Raw genomic sequence first — 19,455 nt, 5'->3', positions numbered from 1 at the left:
AAGCAGCGCCTGGAGTGGCGATAAAGGCCAATTCTAGAGTGACAGACTATTCCACAGGTGCTGCAGAGAAATTTGTTTGTCGGGGCTGTTGCACAGTTGGCTCTCCCCTTGCGCCTCTGTCTTTTTTCCTGCCAACTACTAAGTCTCTTCGACTCGCCAAATTTTAGCCCCGTCTTTATGGCTGCCCGCCAGCTCTGGCGAACGCTGGCAACTAACTCCCACGACTTGTGATCAATGTCACAGGATTTCATGTCGCGTTTGCAGACGTCTTTAAAGCGGAGACATGGACAGCCGGTGGGTCTGATACCAGTGGCGAGCTCGCTGTACAATGTGTCTTTGAGGATCCTGCCATCTTCCATGCAGTTCACATGGTCAAGCCATCTCAAGCGCCGCTGTCTCAGTAGTGTGTACAATCTGGGGATGTTGGCCGCCTCGAGGACTTCTGTGTTGGAGATACGATCCTGCCACCTGATGCCAAGTATTCTCCGGAGGCAGCGAAGATGGAATGAATTGAGACGTCGCTCTTGGCTGGCATACGTTGTCCAGGCCTCACTGCTGTAGAGCAAGGTACTGAGGACACAGGCTTGAAACACTCGGACTTTTGTGTTCCGTGTCAGTGCGCCATTTCCCCACACTCTTTTGGCCAGTCTGGACATAGCAGTGGAAGCCTTTCCCATGCGCTTGTTGATTTCTACATCTAGAGACAGGTTACTGGTGATAGTTGAGCCACTTCCAGAGCGTGGTCACCAATATTGATGGATGGAGCATTTCTGACGTCCTGCCCCATGATGTTCGTTTTCTTGAGGCTGATGGTTAGGCCAAGTTCATTGCAGGCAGCCGCAAACCTGTCGATGAGACTCTGCAGGCACTCTTCAGTGTGAGAAAGTAGTCACGACGTAACCAAGCGCAGCCAATTATTGTCCGGGAACTGGCACTTAATCCAACTAGACTAGATAAGGACAGCAGTCAATTTGCACAGTAAGAGCCCACCAGCAAGATGAGTGTCCAGTTAATCTACAAATTTCCTGCAAATACCTGCCCATTTACCTCCTCACTATCCCAGGCCCCAAACACTCCTTTCAGGTGAAGCAGCGATTTGCTTGTACCTCTTTCAATGTAGTATACTGTATTCACTGCTCACAGCGTGATCTCCTCTACATTGGGGAGACCAAGCGCAGACTGGGTGACCGCTTTGCGGAACATCTCCGCTCAGTCCGCAAGCAGGACCCTGAGCTTCCGGTTGCTTGCCATTTCAGCACTCCCCCCTGCTCTCATGCTCACATCTCTGTCCTGGGATTGCTGCAGTTTTCCAGTGAACATCAACGCAAGCTCGAGGAACAGCATCTCATCTACCGATTAGGCACACTACAGCCTACCGGACTGAACATTGAGATCAATAATTTCAGAGCATGACAGCCCCCCCATTTTACTTTCATTTTTAGTTATTTTTTCTTTTTATTTTTTACAATTATTTCATTTCATCTTAGTTTGTTCAGTTTGCTTACCCACTTTTTTTTTCAGGTTTGCACTTGCTGTTGTTCAATATTCAGTGCATTAACACTTAATCTGTACTAATGCTTTGTCTTTCAACACACCATTAACATATTGTTTGCCTTTGCTCCGTGACCTTTTGGTCAGCTATGTGGCCTGGTCCAATCGACACCTCCTTTGTTAACTCTTACCCCACCCGCACCTGCTTATAACCTGTGACTTTTCTAATATTTGTCAGTTCCAAAGAAGGGTCACTGACCCGAAACGTTAACTCTGCTTCTCTTTCCACAGATGCTGCCAGACCTGCTGAGTGGTTCCAGCATTTCTTGTTTTTATTTCAGACATCCGCAGTATTTTAATTTGGTTTCTGTGTTATTGGAGTACAAACTGTGAGCAGCCGAGTAATACGGCATGTTTTTCAGTAAGGAAAACAGTATGAATCAAAGGTCACTTTAAAGAGCACGGGAGCCCTCGACATTCCCAAATTATTCTTCCCAATCTCTTTCTTCCCATCTAGTTAAGTACGATGCAATTCACTATTGATTATTTTCTTAGTAAATGGTTTAATTTTAAATGCTTCGGTTTATTTACAACGATGTAAAGTATTTGTACTGTTTCATTTGTGTAACTCAAAATGCAAATTTGAGTATATTTTTTCAATTTTTATGCCGATTAAAAGTAGCATTCTTAATCCTACTTTCTAAATCTTGTCTTCCAAGCGTTCAGGCCTTTCCTTTCCCATGAGGAATGGCTGCCATATAAACCACAATAACTGGCTGCCCTCTTTCCCCTTCTAGTCAAAGAACAAAGAAAATTACAGCACAGGAACAGGCCCTTCGGCCCTCCAAGCCTGCGCCGATCCAGATCCTCTAAACATGTCGCCTATTTTCTAAGGGTCTGTATCGCTTTGCTTCCTGCCCATTCATGTATGTCTAGATACATCTTAAAAGACACTATCGTGCCCGCGTCTACCATCTCCACTGGCAACGCGTTCCAGGCACCCACCACCCTCTGCGTAAAGAACTTTCCACGCATATCCCCCCTAAACGTTTCCCCGCATATCCCCCCTAAACGTTTCCCCTCTCACTTTGACCTCGTAATTGAATCCCCCACTCTGGGAAAAAGCTTCTTGCTAGCCACCCTGTCTATACCTCTCATGATTTTGTACACCTCAATCAGGTCCCCCCTCAACCTCCGTCTTTCTAATGAAAATAATCCTAATCTACTCAACCTCTCTTCATAGCTAGCGCCCTCCATACCAGGCAACATCCTGGTTAACCTCCTCTGCACCCGCTCCAAAGCATCTACATCCTTTTGGTAATGTGGCGACCAGAACTGCACGCAATATTCCAAATGTAGCCGAACCAAAGTCTTATACAACTGTAACATGACCTGCCAACCCTTGTACTCAATACCCCGTCCGATGAAGGAAAGCATGCCGTATGCCTTCTTGACCACTCTATTGACCTGCGTTGCCACCTTCAGGGAACAATGGACCTGGACACCCAAATCTCTCTGTACATCAATTTTCCCCAGGACTTTTCCATTTATTGTGTAGTTCACTCTTGAATTGGATCTTCCAAAATGCATCAGCTCACATTTGCCCTGATTGAACTCCATCTGCCATTTCTCTGCCCAACTCTCCAATCTATCTATATTCTGACAGTCCCCTTCACTATCTGCTACTCCACCAATCGTAGTGTCGTCTGCAAACTTGCTAATCAGACCACCTATACTTTCCTCCAAATCATTTATGTATATCACAAACAACAGTGGTCCCAGCACAGATCCCTGTGGAACACCACTGGTCACACGTCTCCATTTTGAGAAACTCCCTTCCACTGCTACTCTCTGTCTCCTGTTGCCCAGCCAGTTCTTTATCCATCTAGCTAGTACACCCTGGACCCCATGCGACTTCACTTTCTCCATCAGCCTACCATGGGGAACCTTATCAAACGCCTTACTGAAGTCCATGTATATGACATCTACAGCCCTTCCCTCATCAATCAACTTTGTCACTTCCTCAAAGAATTCTATTAAGTTGGTAAGACATGACCTTCCCTGCACAAAACCATGTTGCCCATCACTGATGGGCCCATTTTCTTCCAAATGGGAATAGATCCTATCCCTCAGTAACTTCTCCAGCAGCTTCCCGACCACTGACGTCAGGCTCACCGGTCTATAATTACCTGGATTTTCCCTGCTACCCTTCTTAAACAAGGGGACAACATTAGCAATTCTCCAGTCCTCCGGGACCTCACCCGTGTTTAAGGATGCTGCAAAGATATCTGTTAAGGCCCCAGCTATTTCCTCTCTTGCTTCCCTCAGTAACCTGGGATAGATCCCATCCGGACCTGGGGACTTGTCCACCTTAATGCCTTTTAGAATACCCAACACTTCCTCCCTCCTTATGCCGACTTGACCTAGAGTAATCAAACATCTGTCCCTAACCTCAACATCCGTCATGTCCCTCTCCTCGGTGAATACCGATGCAAAGTACTCGTTTAGAATCTCACCCATTTTCTCTGACTCCACGCATAACTTTCCTTTGTCCTTTAGTGGGCCAATCCTTTCTCTAGTTACCCTCTTGCTCCTTATGAATAAAAGGCTTTGGGATTTTCCTTAACCCTGTTTGCTAAAGATATTTCATGACCCCTTTTAGCCCTCTTAATTCCTCGTTTCAGATTGGTCCTACATTCCCAATATTCTTTCAAAGCTTCGTCTTTCTTCAGCCTCCTAGACCTTATGTATGCTTCCTTTTTCCTCTTAGCTAGTCTCACAATTTCACCTGTCATCCATGGTTCCCTAATCTTGCCATTTCTATCCCTCATTTTCACAGGAGCATGTCTCTCCTGCACGCTAATCAACCTCTCTTTAAAAGCCTCCCACATATCACATGTGGATTTACCTTCAAACAGCTGTTCCCAATCTACATTCCCCAGCTCCTGCCGAATTTTGGTATAGTTGGCCTTCCCCCAATTTAGCGCTCTTCGTTTGGGACCACTCTTGTCTTTGTCCATGAGTATTCTAAAACTTATGGAATTGTGATCACTATTCCCAAAGTAGTCCCCTACTGAAACTTCAACCAGCTGGCCGGGCTCATTCCCCAACACCAGGTCCAGTATGGCCCCTTCCCGAGTTGGACTATTTACATACTGCTCTAGAAAACCCTCCTGGATGCTCCTTACAAATTCTGCTCCATCTGGACCTCTAACACTGGGATTCACTTAGGATATTTTAATTTTCCCAACATTGACTATCACCACCACCCTGTTGCTCCTACATCTTTCCATAATCTGTTTACATATTTGTACCTCTATCTCACGCGCGCTGTTGGGAGGCCTGTAGTACAGCCCCAATATTGTTACCGCACCCTTCCTATTTCTGAGTTCTGCCCATATTGCCTCACTGCTCGAGTCCTCCATAGTGCCCTTCTTCAGCACAGCTGTGATATCCTCTTTGACCAGTACTGCAACTCCACCCCTTTTACCTCCCTCTCTATCCTACCGGAAGCATCAATATCCTGGGATATTTAGTTGCCAATCATGCCCTTCCCTCAACCAAGTCTCAGTAATAGCAATAACAATAAGTCTTTCCAAAACATCCCATATCCTAGGCTAGGACACTGTATGAACGGCCAAAGACATAGTTAATCCCTTTTAAATTGGGCACCTGGATTTTGAAAGGAATTGATAGGGTTGGATAGATAGAATTCCCCACTGGTGGGAAAAAGCTTTTAGGACAAAGGGGCACAGCCTTTAAAATTAGAGCCAGGCCATTTCCTAGACAGTCACATGGAAGAGCAGATAGTTTACCTATCATAAAACTGAACAGATTTTAAGCCTGGTCTTTTGATTGTGTTTTTTAAAAAACAAACAAAATTCTTTCAGTTGCCAAATCTCTTCTTCCACCTCCAGAACCATCTCGTATTTGAATGTGAAGAGATTATTCAAAGCAGCCATAGGCCAAGATAATCATTGTCTTATAGACAAGAGCAGAATTATGGTGTAGTTACATTCAAAACATCCTTCAAAGTTAACTAAATGGTTCTTTACAGTTACAGAGGGGGAAACAGGCAAAATATACAAGGATCATACAATTCATTTGTCCTTGTGCTCAAATCATCAGGGCCAGTGTTACTTAGTTATAACCATCAGCAACCAATCTAGTTAGTTGCAAATTCATGCAAAGAGTTAAAAAAAAAACCAGAAGGAAAGCTTTAATTTAACAAAGTTTAGAAATAGAATGCAGCATTTAAACACTATACATTGACAATGATTTAAGTTCCTACCCATCCCTATGCACTTGGAGCAAACAAAAGTGGATTCAAAACAGAAGAGTAATTGCTGGCAATTTTGAGTTAGAATTATCATGGAATTTGAGAAGATTTAAAATTCCATGGTCTAGTGCCCATTGTATTGAATAGCAGGAGCCCCGAAGATCATACACAATGTTTCATTTATCGACGATACTCCTCTTGATCAACATAAGAAGGCAACTGAACATACAACAGAAGTATAATCAATTCATTCGATGAAAATTTTGAATTGCATGATTTAAACAAATATCTTGCACAAAAGAATATTTAACAATTGTCTTGCATAAAGATAATTACAACAGGTCAATTTCAAAAATACATATCATCCCAAATTAATTGCAAAAAGTAAAGTGCAATACTGATTTAAGTGCTGCACAAGTTCAGTTTATACAGCTTTAAAGCTTGGCCCAATTTAAGACACTTACTCAAGACTTCTCAAACAACAAATTTGTTTTTAACTCCCACTCCACTCTTCGTAGCAGTATCTGCATGTGCTTGATAACCAATCACAATCTTCACAGGAAGGCCTAGCCTTTCCTTGTATGTTTTTCTAAAGCAAAAAGAAAAATTCATTTGTAAAAAAGCTTTAACCCAAATTTAAAGTTCATTCAATATACCCCCTTTTTGGCAATTATGTTCCAAACACTGCTTTTTCATGGAGAGTACACATACTACTAACATGCCATAGTTTGATTAATGTTAAATAGCTAAACATTTAAACTAACTTTAGGATTAAGTCTCAAGTATTGCCCAAATTTGAGATACAATTCTGATGGTAAATGTATGTTGGGAGGGAGGCCCTGCCCATTGGCCAAAAAGTTGAGGTGAGCCCGCTTCCGCCAAGCCTGGGAGCCATGCAAGGGTTTTAAGTGGCCCAGCCCCTTAAATTGATTGGGTGGGACTTACACTTCTAAAGCAGAAAGTTACACCTCCAAGAGCTGTCGGCCAGTCAGCAGGCCATCAGCTCAGTCCCAGCAGTGTCACTGGGAATGGTGGCCACTGCTGGGACTGCATTCAGCAACAGGATCATGGGCACAGCCCTAGAAAAAAAAAAGGTAATTGTTACCGGAAAGGCCCAAAAAAAAGCCAGGCCCTAGCGAGGCAAGGGGGTGAGAGAGGGGGGAGGACAACTTTATTTCAGTGGGGGTGGTTGTGCAAGGTGCCCAAATCAGGAAAGCCCCCTCACCCACGACCCTGGTAAAATACCAGTGGCAGCAGGGAGTAGATGTAGGCCCTTAAGTGGCAGTTAGCCACTTAAGGGCTTGATTGGCCTGGGCAGGTGGGCCATTTCTTGCCACCACCTGTGGTAAAATTGTAGTTGGGCAGGAAGGCGTTGGGGAACACCTCCCATACCAACAGCCTGCTCCTATGGGAAGGCATAAAACTCCAGCCTACAACTCAAGTCACTTCACAATAGTGAAGGCTGTATTTAATATGAATAGTAATAAGATACCTCAATGCATCCAAGACAACTAGTTTTGTATTTAATTTTGCTTTATTTTCTATTAACAATTCAGTTGTTGAAGTTAAATTAAAGCCAAGTGCTACTTGACCAATCTTGCCCTTTCCTCACTTCTCCCCCACACCATCCTCCTCAAATACCTCCCCTCCCTCATCTAGCTGGCCAAAACTGCCCTTACCCAGTTGCAGTTTTATTTATCCAGTCATACCCAGAGAATCACCAGCAATGACTTCTCTTCCCACTCTTGGAGGATACCAGAGGTATCAGTGCAAGAATCTATCCTTGGCCTCCTATGTTCATCCCCTGCTGAAATCCTAAATGCTTGCCAGGTGCCACATGTTCCCAGATGACACACAACTCCATCTCACCACCACTTCTCTTGACCTTTCCACTGTCTGATCTGGCAAACTGCTTATCTCGTCCAAGATTGGACGAGTGGAAATTTCCTCTAAATATCAGGAAGGCTGAAGCCATCATATTTAACTCCGTAGGTGTACCTGCACCAGATGGACTACAGTGGTTCAAGGCAGCAGCTCACCACCACCTTCAAGGGTAATTAGGGATGGGCAACAAATGCTGGCTTTGCCAGCACTACTCATCCCATGAAGGAACTTAAAAAAAAATTGGTCTCCACCACAAACTCTGTTCCTCGTTCACCATTTCCATCCTTCTCTCTGCTAACTGCTTGAAATGGAGCCAGAATATTCGCAACCTTGGTGCAGTGTTTGGCCATATGATGAGCTTCCGACCATGTCTCCTCCATCACCAAGACCAAATAGCTACTTCAATCTCTTATCACCCTATGTGGGACCCATCTCAGTCCCTTTGCTACTGAAACACTCATCCATGCATTTGTTACCTCAACATTTGAGTTTTCCAATGCCTCTGGCTGACCTCCCATATTTCATCCTTCATAAACTTCCAAAACTCTGCTGCCTGTATCTTGAAGTCATATTCATACATTATTGATGTGTTACTGACATACATAGGCTCCTGGTCCAGCAACACAATTTTAAAATTCCAATCCTAGATTTGAAATTCTTCCATGACCTCATCCCTTCCCATCTCCAATATCCTCCAGCCCCATTAAGCCTTCAAGTTCTGTTCTCCTCCAATCCTAGGATCTTGATTTAAAAAAAACTCCACTATTGGCAGCAATGCTTTCAGCTGCCTGGGCCCCAAGCTCTGGAATTCACTCCCTAAACGCTGCCTCTTTACCTCTTCCTCCATCATCCATTAAAATGCTCCTTAAAAGAGAGACCTCTCATCAGTCCCAATATCCTTTTCTGTAACTGTCAAATTTTGATCGATAACTCCTGTTGCACCTTGTGTCATTTTGCTGTATTAAAGAAACTATACAAGTGCAAGTTTTTGCTTTAAAAAATGTCTTTCACGAGTTCAAATTTATTTAAATAGTACCATTACAAAGGATGAGGAGGGTGAAATGGCCATTGTATAAACAGTTCATTTAAAAAAAAAACAAGTTTAGATTATGGATCATACAATTTTTAAAAAGTCAACAGTTTGGAGATGTTTTCCTAACAAGTGTCTCAATGTCCAGCTTTCCAAAATAAAATGCTAAAAATGTAAACTCAAGGGTATAAGTAATGATACACCTCAAAACAGAGGGAAATGGAAATGATGCACACAAAAATCAAGCAAAGGTCTTTTATTTTTTCAAAAAGACAGACCTGCAAGCCATCAATAAAAAAAAACTAAATGAAGCTAAAATTGACTGTTGGGGAAAATGCTAAGCAGATAATGAAAAATTCAGGCAATTGACTGAGAAATGGTCACAAATCTTCCACTTCTGAGGGAATAGCACAAAATAGTGATCAGAAATGGATACAATTTTAATACAGCAAATCCTTTATTGTATGATTTGCCTCATGAGAGATGTTCCTTCAAGAACTCTATGCTAATGAGTTAAGTACCAGGATGTAGTCATGTGACCAGAAACCAGAGTCACTCTGCAACTGTAACACCCTAGACAAAGGTTCTGTAAATAGTTTGCTCTTTATTGTATATACTAGTTTAGATGTTAATAAACCTTTCAAGATCTTCAAGGAACCAGAATCCACATACCTTAAGTAAATAACAGTTAGATAACTGAACACATGACATGGTGGCAGGCATGGTGAAATGACCAGCTCGAAGATTAGAGAGAGAGTGGGAGAGAGAAAAATGGAAAAACCCAAATCCTCTCAGGCTGATTGCAGTCGGCGCTGTTACAGGAGGCATCTGGGAAAAAATGCACAGAGAACCCCCGAACACTGCAGAATCTCCAATTTCATTAAACCACCTCAACCGTGATGAATAAACACAAGCAAAAAAAAAAGCAAAAGGGAAAGCCCTGAACTGCTCAAACAGCTGTGTAAACAGACAAGCTGAAGTGCTGAAAGCAAAACAGAACAGTGTCAAGTACCTGTTACACCAAAAAAAAAGTACCCAGACAGGTTTGATGCCATAGGAGATTTCAAAGATGATGCCATATTGCACCTCAGAGGATGCAATTCCGTCACTCAACCCTCCCAAAGTGTGAGTACAAGAAAAGCTTAAGCATGAGTTGGATGACATGAAATGCAATGGCATTATCTGTCATGTGCCTCCTCAGAGACTGGTGCAGCTCAATTATGGGTCTACTGAAGAAGAATGGAGCAATCTGGTTGTGTCTAGATCAGAGGCATCTAAACCTCTCCCCAAAGAGATGCCCCCACAAGATTCAAACATTCTATCAAAGCAACCAGCCTCAAGAAAATTATTTCTTAAAGGGGAAAACTGGAGTTAATGAACAAATTTTTTTTTTTAAAGTTTCAAACCAAGCCACAAATAGAAAAAAGTCACAATACAGTGCTGCTGACATAGATCGAGCTGAAAAATTAATATACAGATCAGGAAGTAAAAGAGAAGGATGGATATCAAATTTCCCAGCATGAATTGGAAGGCCATTGAGATCCTATCAGAGTTCAAACTTTGAAACAAAGAAAGCAGTTATGCTTCACAGGCCAAGCAGTTGTAGAACTAGAGAAGCAGGCTGTGAAAATACTGATAGTTTGTTACGACCAGGTGAGAAAGGTGTCTGGGGGTCCCTCTCAGCTTTCACCTGGTCTTACCGTAACAGGGTTTAATTTTAAACACTGTTTTTAGCTCACCTTGGTGAATCCTTGTTCACCACTTTGCAATTAGAAGACAAAGAAATAAGCACAAACAGGCTTTCTTGGGTTTAAAGAAGTTGAAATTTATTAAAACTTAAACTCTAATTCGGTTAACACCTACAAATACATGACCCACCCATGCTAGCATGCATACGCAATACACACATACAAATAGAGACAGAAAAGAGAAGAAAAATAAAGTGAAATGTTTGAGGCAATATCTGAAGAGTTTGTGTTATGGTTCTTTGAGCTCACTGTAGAGTCCTTGGATTGTAGGAAAATCTTGCTTTTCATTGGGACCCAGTATTCTTCTTAAACCTTGTTTGCTGTAGGAGACTTTTCTCTCTTGGGGTTCATGGGTCTTCAGTGGATTCAAAGGCTGGTGAGAAAGAGATGGGGGCAGACAGGAGGACAATGCAGGTGTGGAGATCAGGGAGGGGAATTGTGATATACTTGAACAAATTAGCTTTGAAAGGGAGGAAGTATTAGCGGTTTTAGTAGGCTTAAAAGTGGATAAATCCCCAGGTCCAGATGAGATGTTGCCAGGCTGCTATGTGAGGCCAGGGAGGAGATAGCAGGGGCTCGGACACAAGTTTCCAGATCCTCTCTGGCCACTAGAGAGGTACCAGAGGACTGGAGAACAGTGAATATGGTACCATTATTCAATAAGGGTAGCAGGGATAAACCAGGTAATTGTAGGTCTGAGAGTCTAACATCAGTGGTAGGGAAACTATTAGAAAAAATTCTGAGGAACAGGATTAATCTCCACTGGGAGAGGCAGGGATTAATCAGGGATAGTCAACATGACTTTGCAGGGGGAGATCATGTCTAACAAACTTGATTGAATTTTGAGAGGCAGTGACTGGATGGGTAGATGAGGGTAAAGCGGTTGATGTCTACATGGACTGCAGTAAGGCTTTTGATAAGGTCCCACATGTGAGACTGGTTAAGAAAGTAAGATCTCATGGGATCCAGGGCAATTTGGCTAATTGGATCCAAAAACTGGCTTAGTGGCAGGAGGTAGAGGGTGATGGTTGAGGGTTTTTTTTTTGTGCGTGGAAGCCTGTGACCAGTGGTTTACTGCAGGGATCGGTGCTGGGACCCTTGATGTTTGTAGTGTATGTTAATGATTTAGACATTAATAAAAGAGGTATGATGAGCAAGTTTGCAGACAACACTAAAATTGGTGGTGTCGTAAATAGAGAGGAAGAACGCCTTAGATTACAGGATGATATAGATGGGCTGGTAAGATGGGCAGAGCAGTGGCAAATGGAATTTAATCCTGAGAAATGTGAGGTGATGCATTTTGGGAGGACTAACAAGGCAAGGGAATATACAATGTATGGTAGGACTCTAGGAAGTACAGAAGGTCAGCGGGACCTTGGTGTACTTGTCCATAGATCACTGAAGGCAGCAGTACAGGTAGATAAGGTGGTTAGGAAGGCCTAGAATATAACAGCAGGGAGGTTATGATGGAGCTGCATAAAATGCTAGTTCGGCCACAGCTGGAGTACTGTGTACAGTTCTGGGGACCAGACAATAGGAAGGATGTGATTGCACTGGAGAGGGTGCAGAGGAGATTCACCAGGATGTTGCCTGGGCTGGAGCATTTCAGCTGTGAAGAGAGACTGGATAGGCTAGGGTTGTTTTCCTTAGAGCAGAGAAGGCTGAGGGGGGACATGATTGAGGTATACAAAATTGAGGGGCATTGATAGATTAGATAGGAAGAAACTTTTTCCCTTAGCGGAGAGATCAATAACCAGGGGGCACAGATTTAAGGTAAGGGACAGGTGGTTTCGAGGGGATTTGAGGAAAAAGATTTTCACCCAGAGGGTGATTAGAATCTGGAACATACTGCCTGAAGGGGTGGTAGAGGCAGGAACCCTCAATATTGAAGTATTTAAATGAGCACTTGAAATACAATTGCATACAAGGCTACAGGCCAAGTGCTAGAAAATGGGATTAGAATAGAACTGTGCTTGGTCAGCACAGACACGATGGGCCGAAGGGCCCATTTCTGTGCTGTATTACCCCGAGGAGAGATCTTCAGTTCAGGGGCAAACAGAATTTCTCAGAGTTCAAACTGTTTGTACAATTCAGTAAAACCCAGGTTGCCAAACAGGTTAGTCATGTGACTAATTGGTCTGACCACATCTTGGATTACAGCAGTCTCTGGAATGCTCCTCTTCTTACACACAATACCTGGTGATCAACGTCCATTGTGGGTTGAATGTGTCAGGGAATGGTCCTTTGTCCTTCCAATCATCAACTGTTAACATGAAAATGTCTTCTCCAGCCACAGCTGATCTGTTTAACAAGTTCTTTCTTCACTCCAGTAGCAGTTCAAAATCAAATGTTCATGGCAAAATTAATGTGCCTCATTCTTGACAGGTGGGGGTCTAGCATGACAACTTGGAAATGAGGTGTTCTAAAGAATCAATACCTCTGGCTTATCTGCAGAGGAACAGAAAGATCCTGCAGTGATATGGAAAGTGCTACAAGATCAGCTTCAGCTAAGAGTGAATCTTAGAATTCATTGCCTGGAATTGGTGTCCTACAGGCAACAGCTACAGGAATCAATAGATTAATTTTTCAGTAGATGCTGTAATTAGGGCAATAAACACAACTTTTAAGGGGGAGGTGTTGGAATGAAATGTCTCAACACCCATCGAAACATTTCAAAAGACCTGTTGGGGAAACAAGAAAGGTCACAACATTGATGTGCTGCTAGGAGATAGCAGGAAATACGAAGCCATTGTAGCTGGACAATAGCATCTGCAAATAGTAGGTATAGCCGATAGTATCGCACGATAAGCAGATTGTAAAAAGCAAACAAGAAAGCTGGCAAGTATGCTTTGTCCCACTCACTGCAAAGTTGTCCTGCATTTAAAGACCTGTGCAAAACATGCAGTGCAAAAGGACACTGGGCCCACCTATGCAAGAAAACTGGCTCCAAAGACTCAGCCAGAAGTCACAATAGGACACAAACAACCAAAAGACAAGCGCAGCAATATGGCAATAGCAGCAAGGAAGAGTGCCAGAGGCCTGTGTAAATGTAATACAATAAACAAAATCCACAGCAAAATAGACTAGAGATAAGGCTCAGAGTGGAGCGAGTCTCAGCCAGAAGACAATCAGGAGTTTCACACTAGATTTCATCAACACAGTGCTTCAGGTTCACATCTTGGCTTTTGCTAACAATATCATGTGCGCAAAGAAAGTTGGCAAGAACACACTCAGGACTAAGATTGACAGGAGTTTGTGTCATGGTCCTGTAGTTTTTTTTTGGAGGGAGAAGATGCAGTTTGCCTTTAAGGCTTGCCAAGGATCAGTATTGCTTTAAGAACCAGCAAGCCTCAGGACTTACAGGGAGGTGCATTTTCATTGCCTTAGAAACAGCCATTTGGAGACTGCGATTCAAAGGCAGCATTCTCATTGCCATAGATACAGCCATTGGGAGGGAGTCTCATGTGATACATTTGTTACAATTCAGTTTTGAACTGGCTTTTAGTTGAAGACAGTTTTTCTGACGACAGAGGACACAGACAGCTGTGATGACAGCACCCAGAAAAAAAGAGCTCTCAACCATTAAAATGAAGGAATAGGATTTTAGTCTGTTTAATCATCTCAAAATTCTAAAAAAAGTCAATCCAAAACAGAGATCTCTGGTAATTAAACTGAAGGGAGAGAGCTAGACTGTGACAATCTTTTATCCCTCAAAAACTCTAAATTCAGCTCGATTCTGTTGAAAGTGTTTGCAAGTCATTATTCGCTGGAGAAGGAAAACATTGTGAGGACTTCAAGCAACATTGGACTGTAAGTTTGCAAGGACTCTATTTTAAATGTTGTTTATATCTTCATAGTGTTTAACTAATGAAAAGAACTAAATTCTTAATTTGTTGTTTTAAAGACACCTGGTTTGGTTAGCCTCATTTGGGGGTTAGTAGGTGGTACAATTTGGCTGGGTCTTTCTTTAATTTGGGAAGTTTTTAAAATGATATGTTAGGCGATCTGTGGAGCGACGGGATTGAATTATCAGTGCGTTTCTCCCACGACAATCAGAATTGTATATTTTGATTGGGGGCTTTGACTGGAGCGGTCAGTCGTAACATTTGTGCATATATCCTACCAATCTGAATCCTGCAGGGTGTGTACCAGGATCGTTGGAAATCAATGATACAACTGCAAAGCTAGCTGCATATAATGGTCACCCATCCCTTGCAGCGGTACACCAACAACACAAACGCAGCTATGACAAGTCAGCGTGGAAACCACAAATAATTTACTTGGTTGACACAAGCAATGGCAGGACTACCAGCATGTAAAGACCTCAACATTGTGACTATCCAGGAGGTCATCAAGGTACCCATTACAGAAGAGACAAAGGGTACCTGCAGAAATCAATCCGCAGCCTACAAAAAAATAACCCAGACAGGTTTGACACCATAGGAGATTACAAAGGCGATGCCGTACTGCACCCGAGAAAGGACGCAATTCCAACAATCAACCCTCCCAGAACCCTCATAGAAGGTTCACCTGATATGGTAAGAGGTGCCAGAAACCCTCAGATACTTTTGGCCTTATGGAGATAAACTATATCTCGAGAGGTGTCACCTTGAAGGGAAAACAGGTGATTGTGCCCAAAGCTCTCAGACAGGACAACTTGTCACAACTTCACCAAGGCCATATGGGCATAGGGAGAACAAGATGACTGGCATGAGACACTTGATTGGCCAGGGATCAATGACATTGAAAAGTTAGAGAAGATGTGCAAGGCATGCCAGAGCCACCAACCACAACAATGCGAAGAATCTCTACACCCTCACGAGATTCTGTCAGTCCATTGGTCCATTTTCTGTGAATGGAGACAACTTCATCTTAGTCACCGATTATTTCTCCAAATTTCCAACTGTTAGACAGGGAAAAGACACTTCAAGCACAGTCGTTGCAGAAACATTGAGTGCCATATTCAGTCTATTCAGTGCACCTGAAGAAGTTATTTCTAACAATGGGCCACAGCATATGGGCAGACCCTTCAGGGATGGTGCACCAAATGGGCTGTAAACCATGTGACGTCCTCACCATATTACCCTGGATTTAGTGGTCTTGCTGAGCAAATGGTTCACACAGTTAAGTCACTTATCCTGAAGCATAGGACAATGAAACAAGATTTTCATGTTGCCTTGTTACACCTCAGGGCTACAGCTATGGATATGGGCTTGCCGTCACAAACAGAGATCATGTTTGGCAGACAAATGCAAACAATTCTGCCAAGCCATCATCTGTCCAAATTCTCAGATGCAGGAAACACTGCTCAAATAACAAGGGAGAAATGAAGATGGTGCATGCAGGGGCAGAACTACCTCAGCTACATGTAGGACAAAAGTTTGGGTCATACACTCCACAATGAGAACATGGTTACCCACAGAGGTATCTAAAGTATGCAATGAGCTGGAGTCCTACAAGGTTACAACATCATGTGGAGCAGTGTTGAGGAGGAACCAAAACCAATTAAGAGAAAAGTGTGCAACAGCAGACTCGCAAGAACACACTTCGATGAGGGTGTGACAGAACAACCGACACATTGACATGCCTGCAAACCAAAAACAGCCAATGGTAAAATCCAAATCCCCAGAAGGTTATACCATAACAAGATCTGGAAGAGTTGTCAAACCACCGAACTAATATGGACTCAAGCTTTTGCACTCAAATTTTTTTAATCTCTATCCTGTATAATCAATTTTGATGTTATCCAATTGTGTGTTTTTACCTGTAGAATAGGACACTTAACTTTGGATAGAAAGAAAAGGGATGTTGTATGATTACCTTTGCCTCAAGAGTGAGGTCTCTTTAAGACCTTAGTATGCTAATGAGCTAAGTACCAGGATTTAGTCGTGACTAGAAGCCATAGTCACTCTGCACTATAACACCCTAGACAAAGGTTCTGTAAATAGTTTCCTCTGTACTGTATATACTAGTTTAGCTGTTAATAAACTTTCTAGAGATCTTCAAGGAACTAGAATCCAGTGTTAAGGTAACAGAACACATACATCCTTCAAAAGCATTAACTTACCCTATATGTAAAACCGCTTCTTCATTTTCAGTGTCACGGGTCCATATTGCTATTTTATCTCCTTTTGCTCGAACATTAATTACTCCACCACATACATCATTGCTATAATCATCAAAAGCTTCTCCAATAAGGCACAGCAGCTTGCAAAGATATTAAATGCAAAGATTAATATAAAGTCTCAAGTTATCTGCACTTTAAAAATGGTGGGAAGATAAAACTAAACAGATTCAGAATGCTTAATTGTTCCATGGACAACTACAGCATATATATCTTTGCAGTATAGAACATAAAGACTTAAAAGTTTAAAGACTGGAGAAGTTCAGTCTAACTTCAATACCCAGATAAAGTGGCTTCAGGACATCCTAAAAATTGTATTACAGCAAATGAAATGTAGTCACTATTGTAGTGTAGGAAACATGGCAGCCAATTTGCACACAGCAAGCTCCCACAAACAGCAATGTTACAATGGCCAGATAAATTGTTTGTGATTTTGATTGAGGGATAAATATTGTCCAGGACACTGGGGATAACTCCCCTACTGTTCTTCAAAAATAAAAACTGTCACAGGACCCAAAAGGGCAGACGAAGCCTTGGTTTAGCATCTCATCTGAAAGAACAGCACCTCCAACAGTGCAGGACTCCCTCAGTATTGCACTCGAGTGTTAACCTAGATTGTGCTTAAGTTCCTGGAGTGGGGTTTGAATCTACAACCTTCTGACTCAGAGGCACGAGTGTTACCAACTGGTCTACAGCTGTGAAAAGGAATCCATATAAAATCACGAACTGTAAATTGTCAAAGATTTAAATTCAAGCAACTTTGATATCTTAATGTCAGTGGTTAAAATTTGCTTAACAGGTGCAATAACTCACGTCACTACACAATAGAAAATTAAATGGTGTTTGTCTCAAAGGGCTGCTGCAGTTTGTAACGTTAGATGAGGATGAAAGTTAATAAGTATTTTGGAACTGCCTATGACTCATCACTTGGATGCACTGCCTAAAATCACAATCATAATTGGTTTTTAAATTAACTCACTGTTTCTAGCCAGAATTGATCTAGTTCAAGCATCCTTTGCTGCTTAGACAGTGTGATTAACCATCTTCCACCACACTTGTTTCGGTTGTCCTCCCACATAGGTTCAATACCGTCCTACATAATACAAATCAAAATTACTAAATTGTTGCAACAGATCCAGTTCAAGGAGTTTCAAATCTTAAATCTCTAATTATTTCAAGACTGCAAGTAGTGAAATTATCTTAAATCCTTTCGTAAATCAAAAGGAAAGCCAAATATAAAAATTGTCTGGTTTACTTATTAAAAGAAAATAAATGGTAATGAACTTGCTGTCCCACTTAGTTCACATTGTGACCACCAAGGTGAGTGCTGTCAAGTTTAAACTTTTTGTACTACTTTCTTGTCTCCACACAACTTTGAAATGATAAATTTCAACAATGGAATTCCCACACCTTGCCAATGATGAGTCAGCCAGCCAGCTGAAGCAAAAGCAACAGTTGGGCTGAAAACTCCTCATTTAGAAATTTCTGCAACTAATTTAGAAAGCTTTTTCTTTGCAATAGAACAGGGAAAGTTTTTGATCCAGATCAAAGAAAAGGTTTTGACGCTATGGTTTTTGAAATTCCTGTTTGGGAATGAAATGTTAGGTGCAGGCACTATTTGTGCAGACAGGACTTGACACTGTTCTCAAAACATTCATTGGACTGAAAACCCTGATTACTTCAGTAAGGAATTCAAGTTTTTCCACACTTCCTCATGGGGGCACTATAAACAAGGTGAATCACATTCAGCATTCATTCTTTCCAGAGGGCTCTCGTGGATATATTTCTTCAGGAACAATTGCTAACTTTGCATAAAGATATCAAATCTACAAACCTTAAAAAGAGAGTAATCACAACCTGACATCAGCCGACTGGCAAGTTGAATGTGACTGTATAATCTATTGAAGCAAAGAAACAAAAAAAAAATTCAGTTAGAGAAAAAATAAATCACCCTTTGATACATGAAGAAAACTGCAACAGAACCTTGGACTCAGCATTGACCAGAGGTTGACTGCAGTAAACTAGAAAAAAAAAGCAGGCGCACCCATATGTGGATCAAACTCGTCAAAGCAGCTTCAAGGGCCACAGTAACCAGCACTACGTAGTGATCCTAGGCCAGTAGACTCAGCAGTCACTTAGTTCAGTTTACTGAACTGAGACGAGAATAACCAGTGTAGAACAAAATTGGAAAAAGATAGATATGCTGGAAATGGAAGAGCATTAAAATAGCAATTAGCAAGAGACTGCAGGAATCAAAGTGCCAAACAGTTGAATACAATTGTCATGAATATGCGAGAGCAAGAATTTACTGATCGAATTAACAGCTACCAATAATCTGTACTACCAAATGGCATACCAAACTATAGCCTTAAAAATGGACATGATTAACTAGACATGAAAATTATGCTCCAGAATCATAAGCAGCATGGAAGGTCCACAAACAATTGTAAGAGAATGCAACTCGTCCACGTTCCTTTGTTTTACATTTATAAATAATTAATTAACAAGTAGCATAAGTTTCTCCAAAAAGAATTTGCTGTGAAAGAGTTTAAAACTTTATTACAAAATTTATGTCCCCATATCAATGATTTCTCAATATGCTCCTGAAAAAACACTAATCCAGTGCTTAAGATCATATCCCCACAAACAAGCAGGGGGAAAAATTGTAGAATCTTGGTTATTTTCTTCCACACCATGCTCTAAAGTGCATCTCGAGGCAGCAACAAATCTCAAGTAGAACACATTAATAAGCTACTTATTTTCACTCCTGCACTGGTCAAAAGCATAGAGTGTTGGAGAAGCAATAAGAGTTTTTTTTTTAAAGTTGTCAGGAGGCTAGGTATAGAATGTCAAATGCTATTGCAATCATCCTTTGGGCTTCTCAAAACCCCAAATTTAA

The 19,455-nt window shown here is 41.9% G+C and overlaps 1 protein-coding gene across 10 annotated transcripts in view; it reads right to left on the bottom strand.

Annotated features, from left to right (window-relative positions):
* Positions 1-5,106: 5,106 nt before the first annotated feature.
* The window catches only part of LOC137375880 (eukaryotic translation initiation factor 4E-1A-like), a 141,749-nt gene continuing 127,400 nt past the window's right edge, over positions 5,107-19,455 (bottom strand). For all 10 annotated transcript variants that reach the window (XM_068043503.1, XM_068043499.1, XM_068043501.1 and 7 more), the window contains 4 exons: positions 18,391-18,454; positions 17,536-17,649; positions 16,500-16,639; positions 5,107-6,359 (listed from right to left, as the gene is read on the bottom strand). In XM_068043503.1, the coding sequence (XP_067899604.1) occupies positions 6,245-6,359; positions 16,500-16,639; positions 17,536-17,649; positions 18,391-18,454 (433 nt within the window). In that variant the 3' untranslated portion in view covers positions 5,107-6,244. The remainder of the gene's footprint in view (positions 6,360-16,499; positions 16,640-17,535; positions 17,650-18,390; positions 18,455-19,455) is intronic.

Source organism: Heterodontus francisci, chromosome 12 (genome assembly GCF_036365525.1).
Source record: "Heterodontus francisci isolate sHetFra1 chromosome 12, sHetFra1.hap1, whole genome shotgun sequence".
NCBI classification, from domain to species: domain Eukaryota; kingdom Metazoa; phylum Chordata; class Chondrichthyes; order Heterodontiformes; family Heterodontidae; genus Heterodontus; species Heterodontus francisci.
The sequence above is the reverse complement of the archived record's forward strand: the minus strand, read 5'-3'. Positions and strand labels throughout refer to the sequence as shown.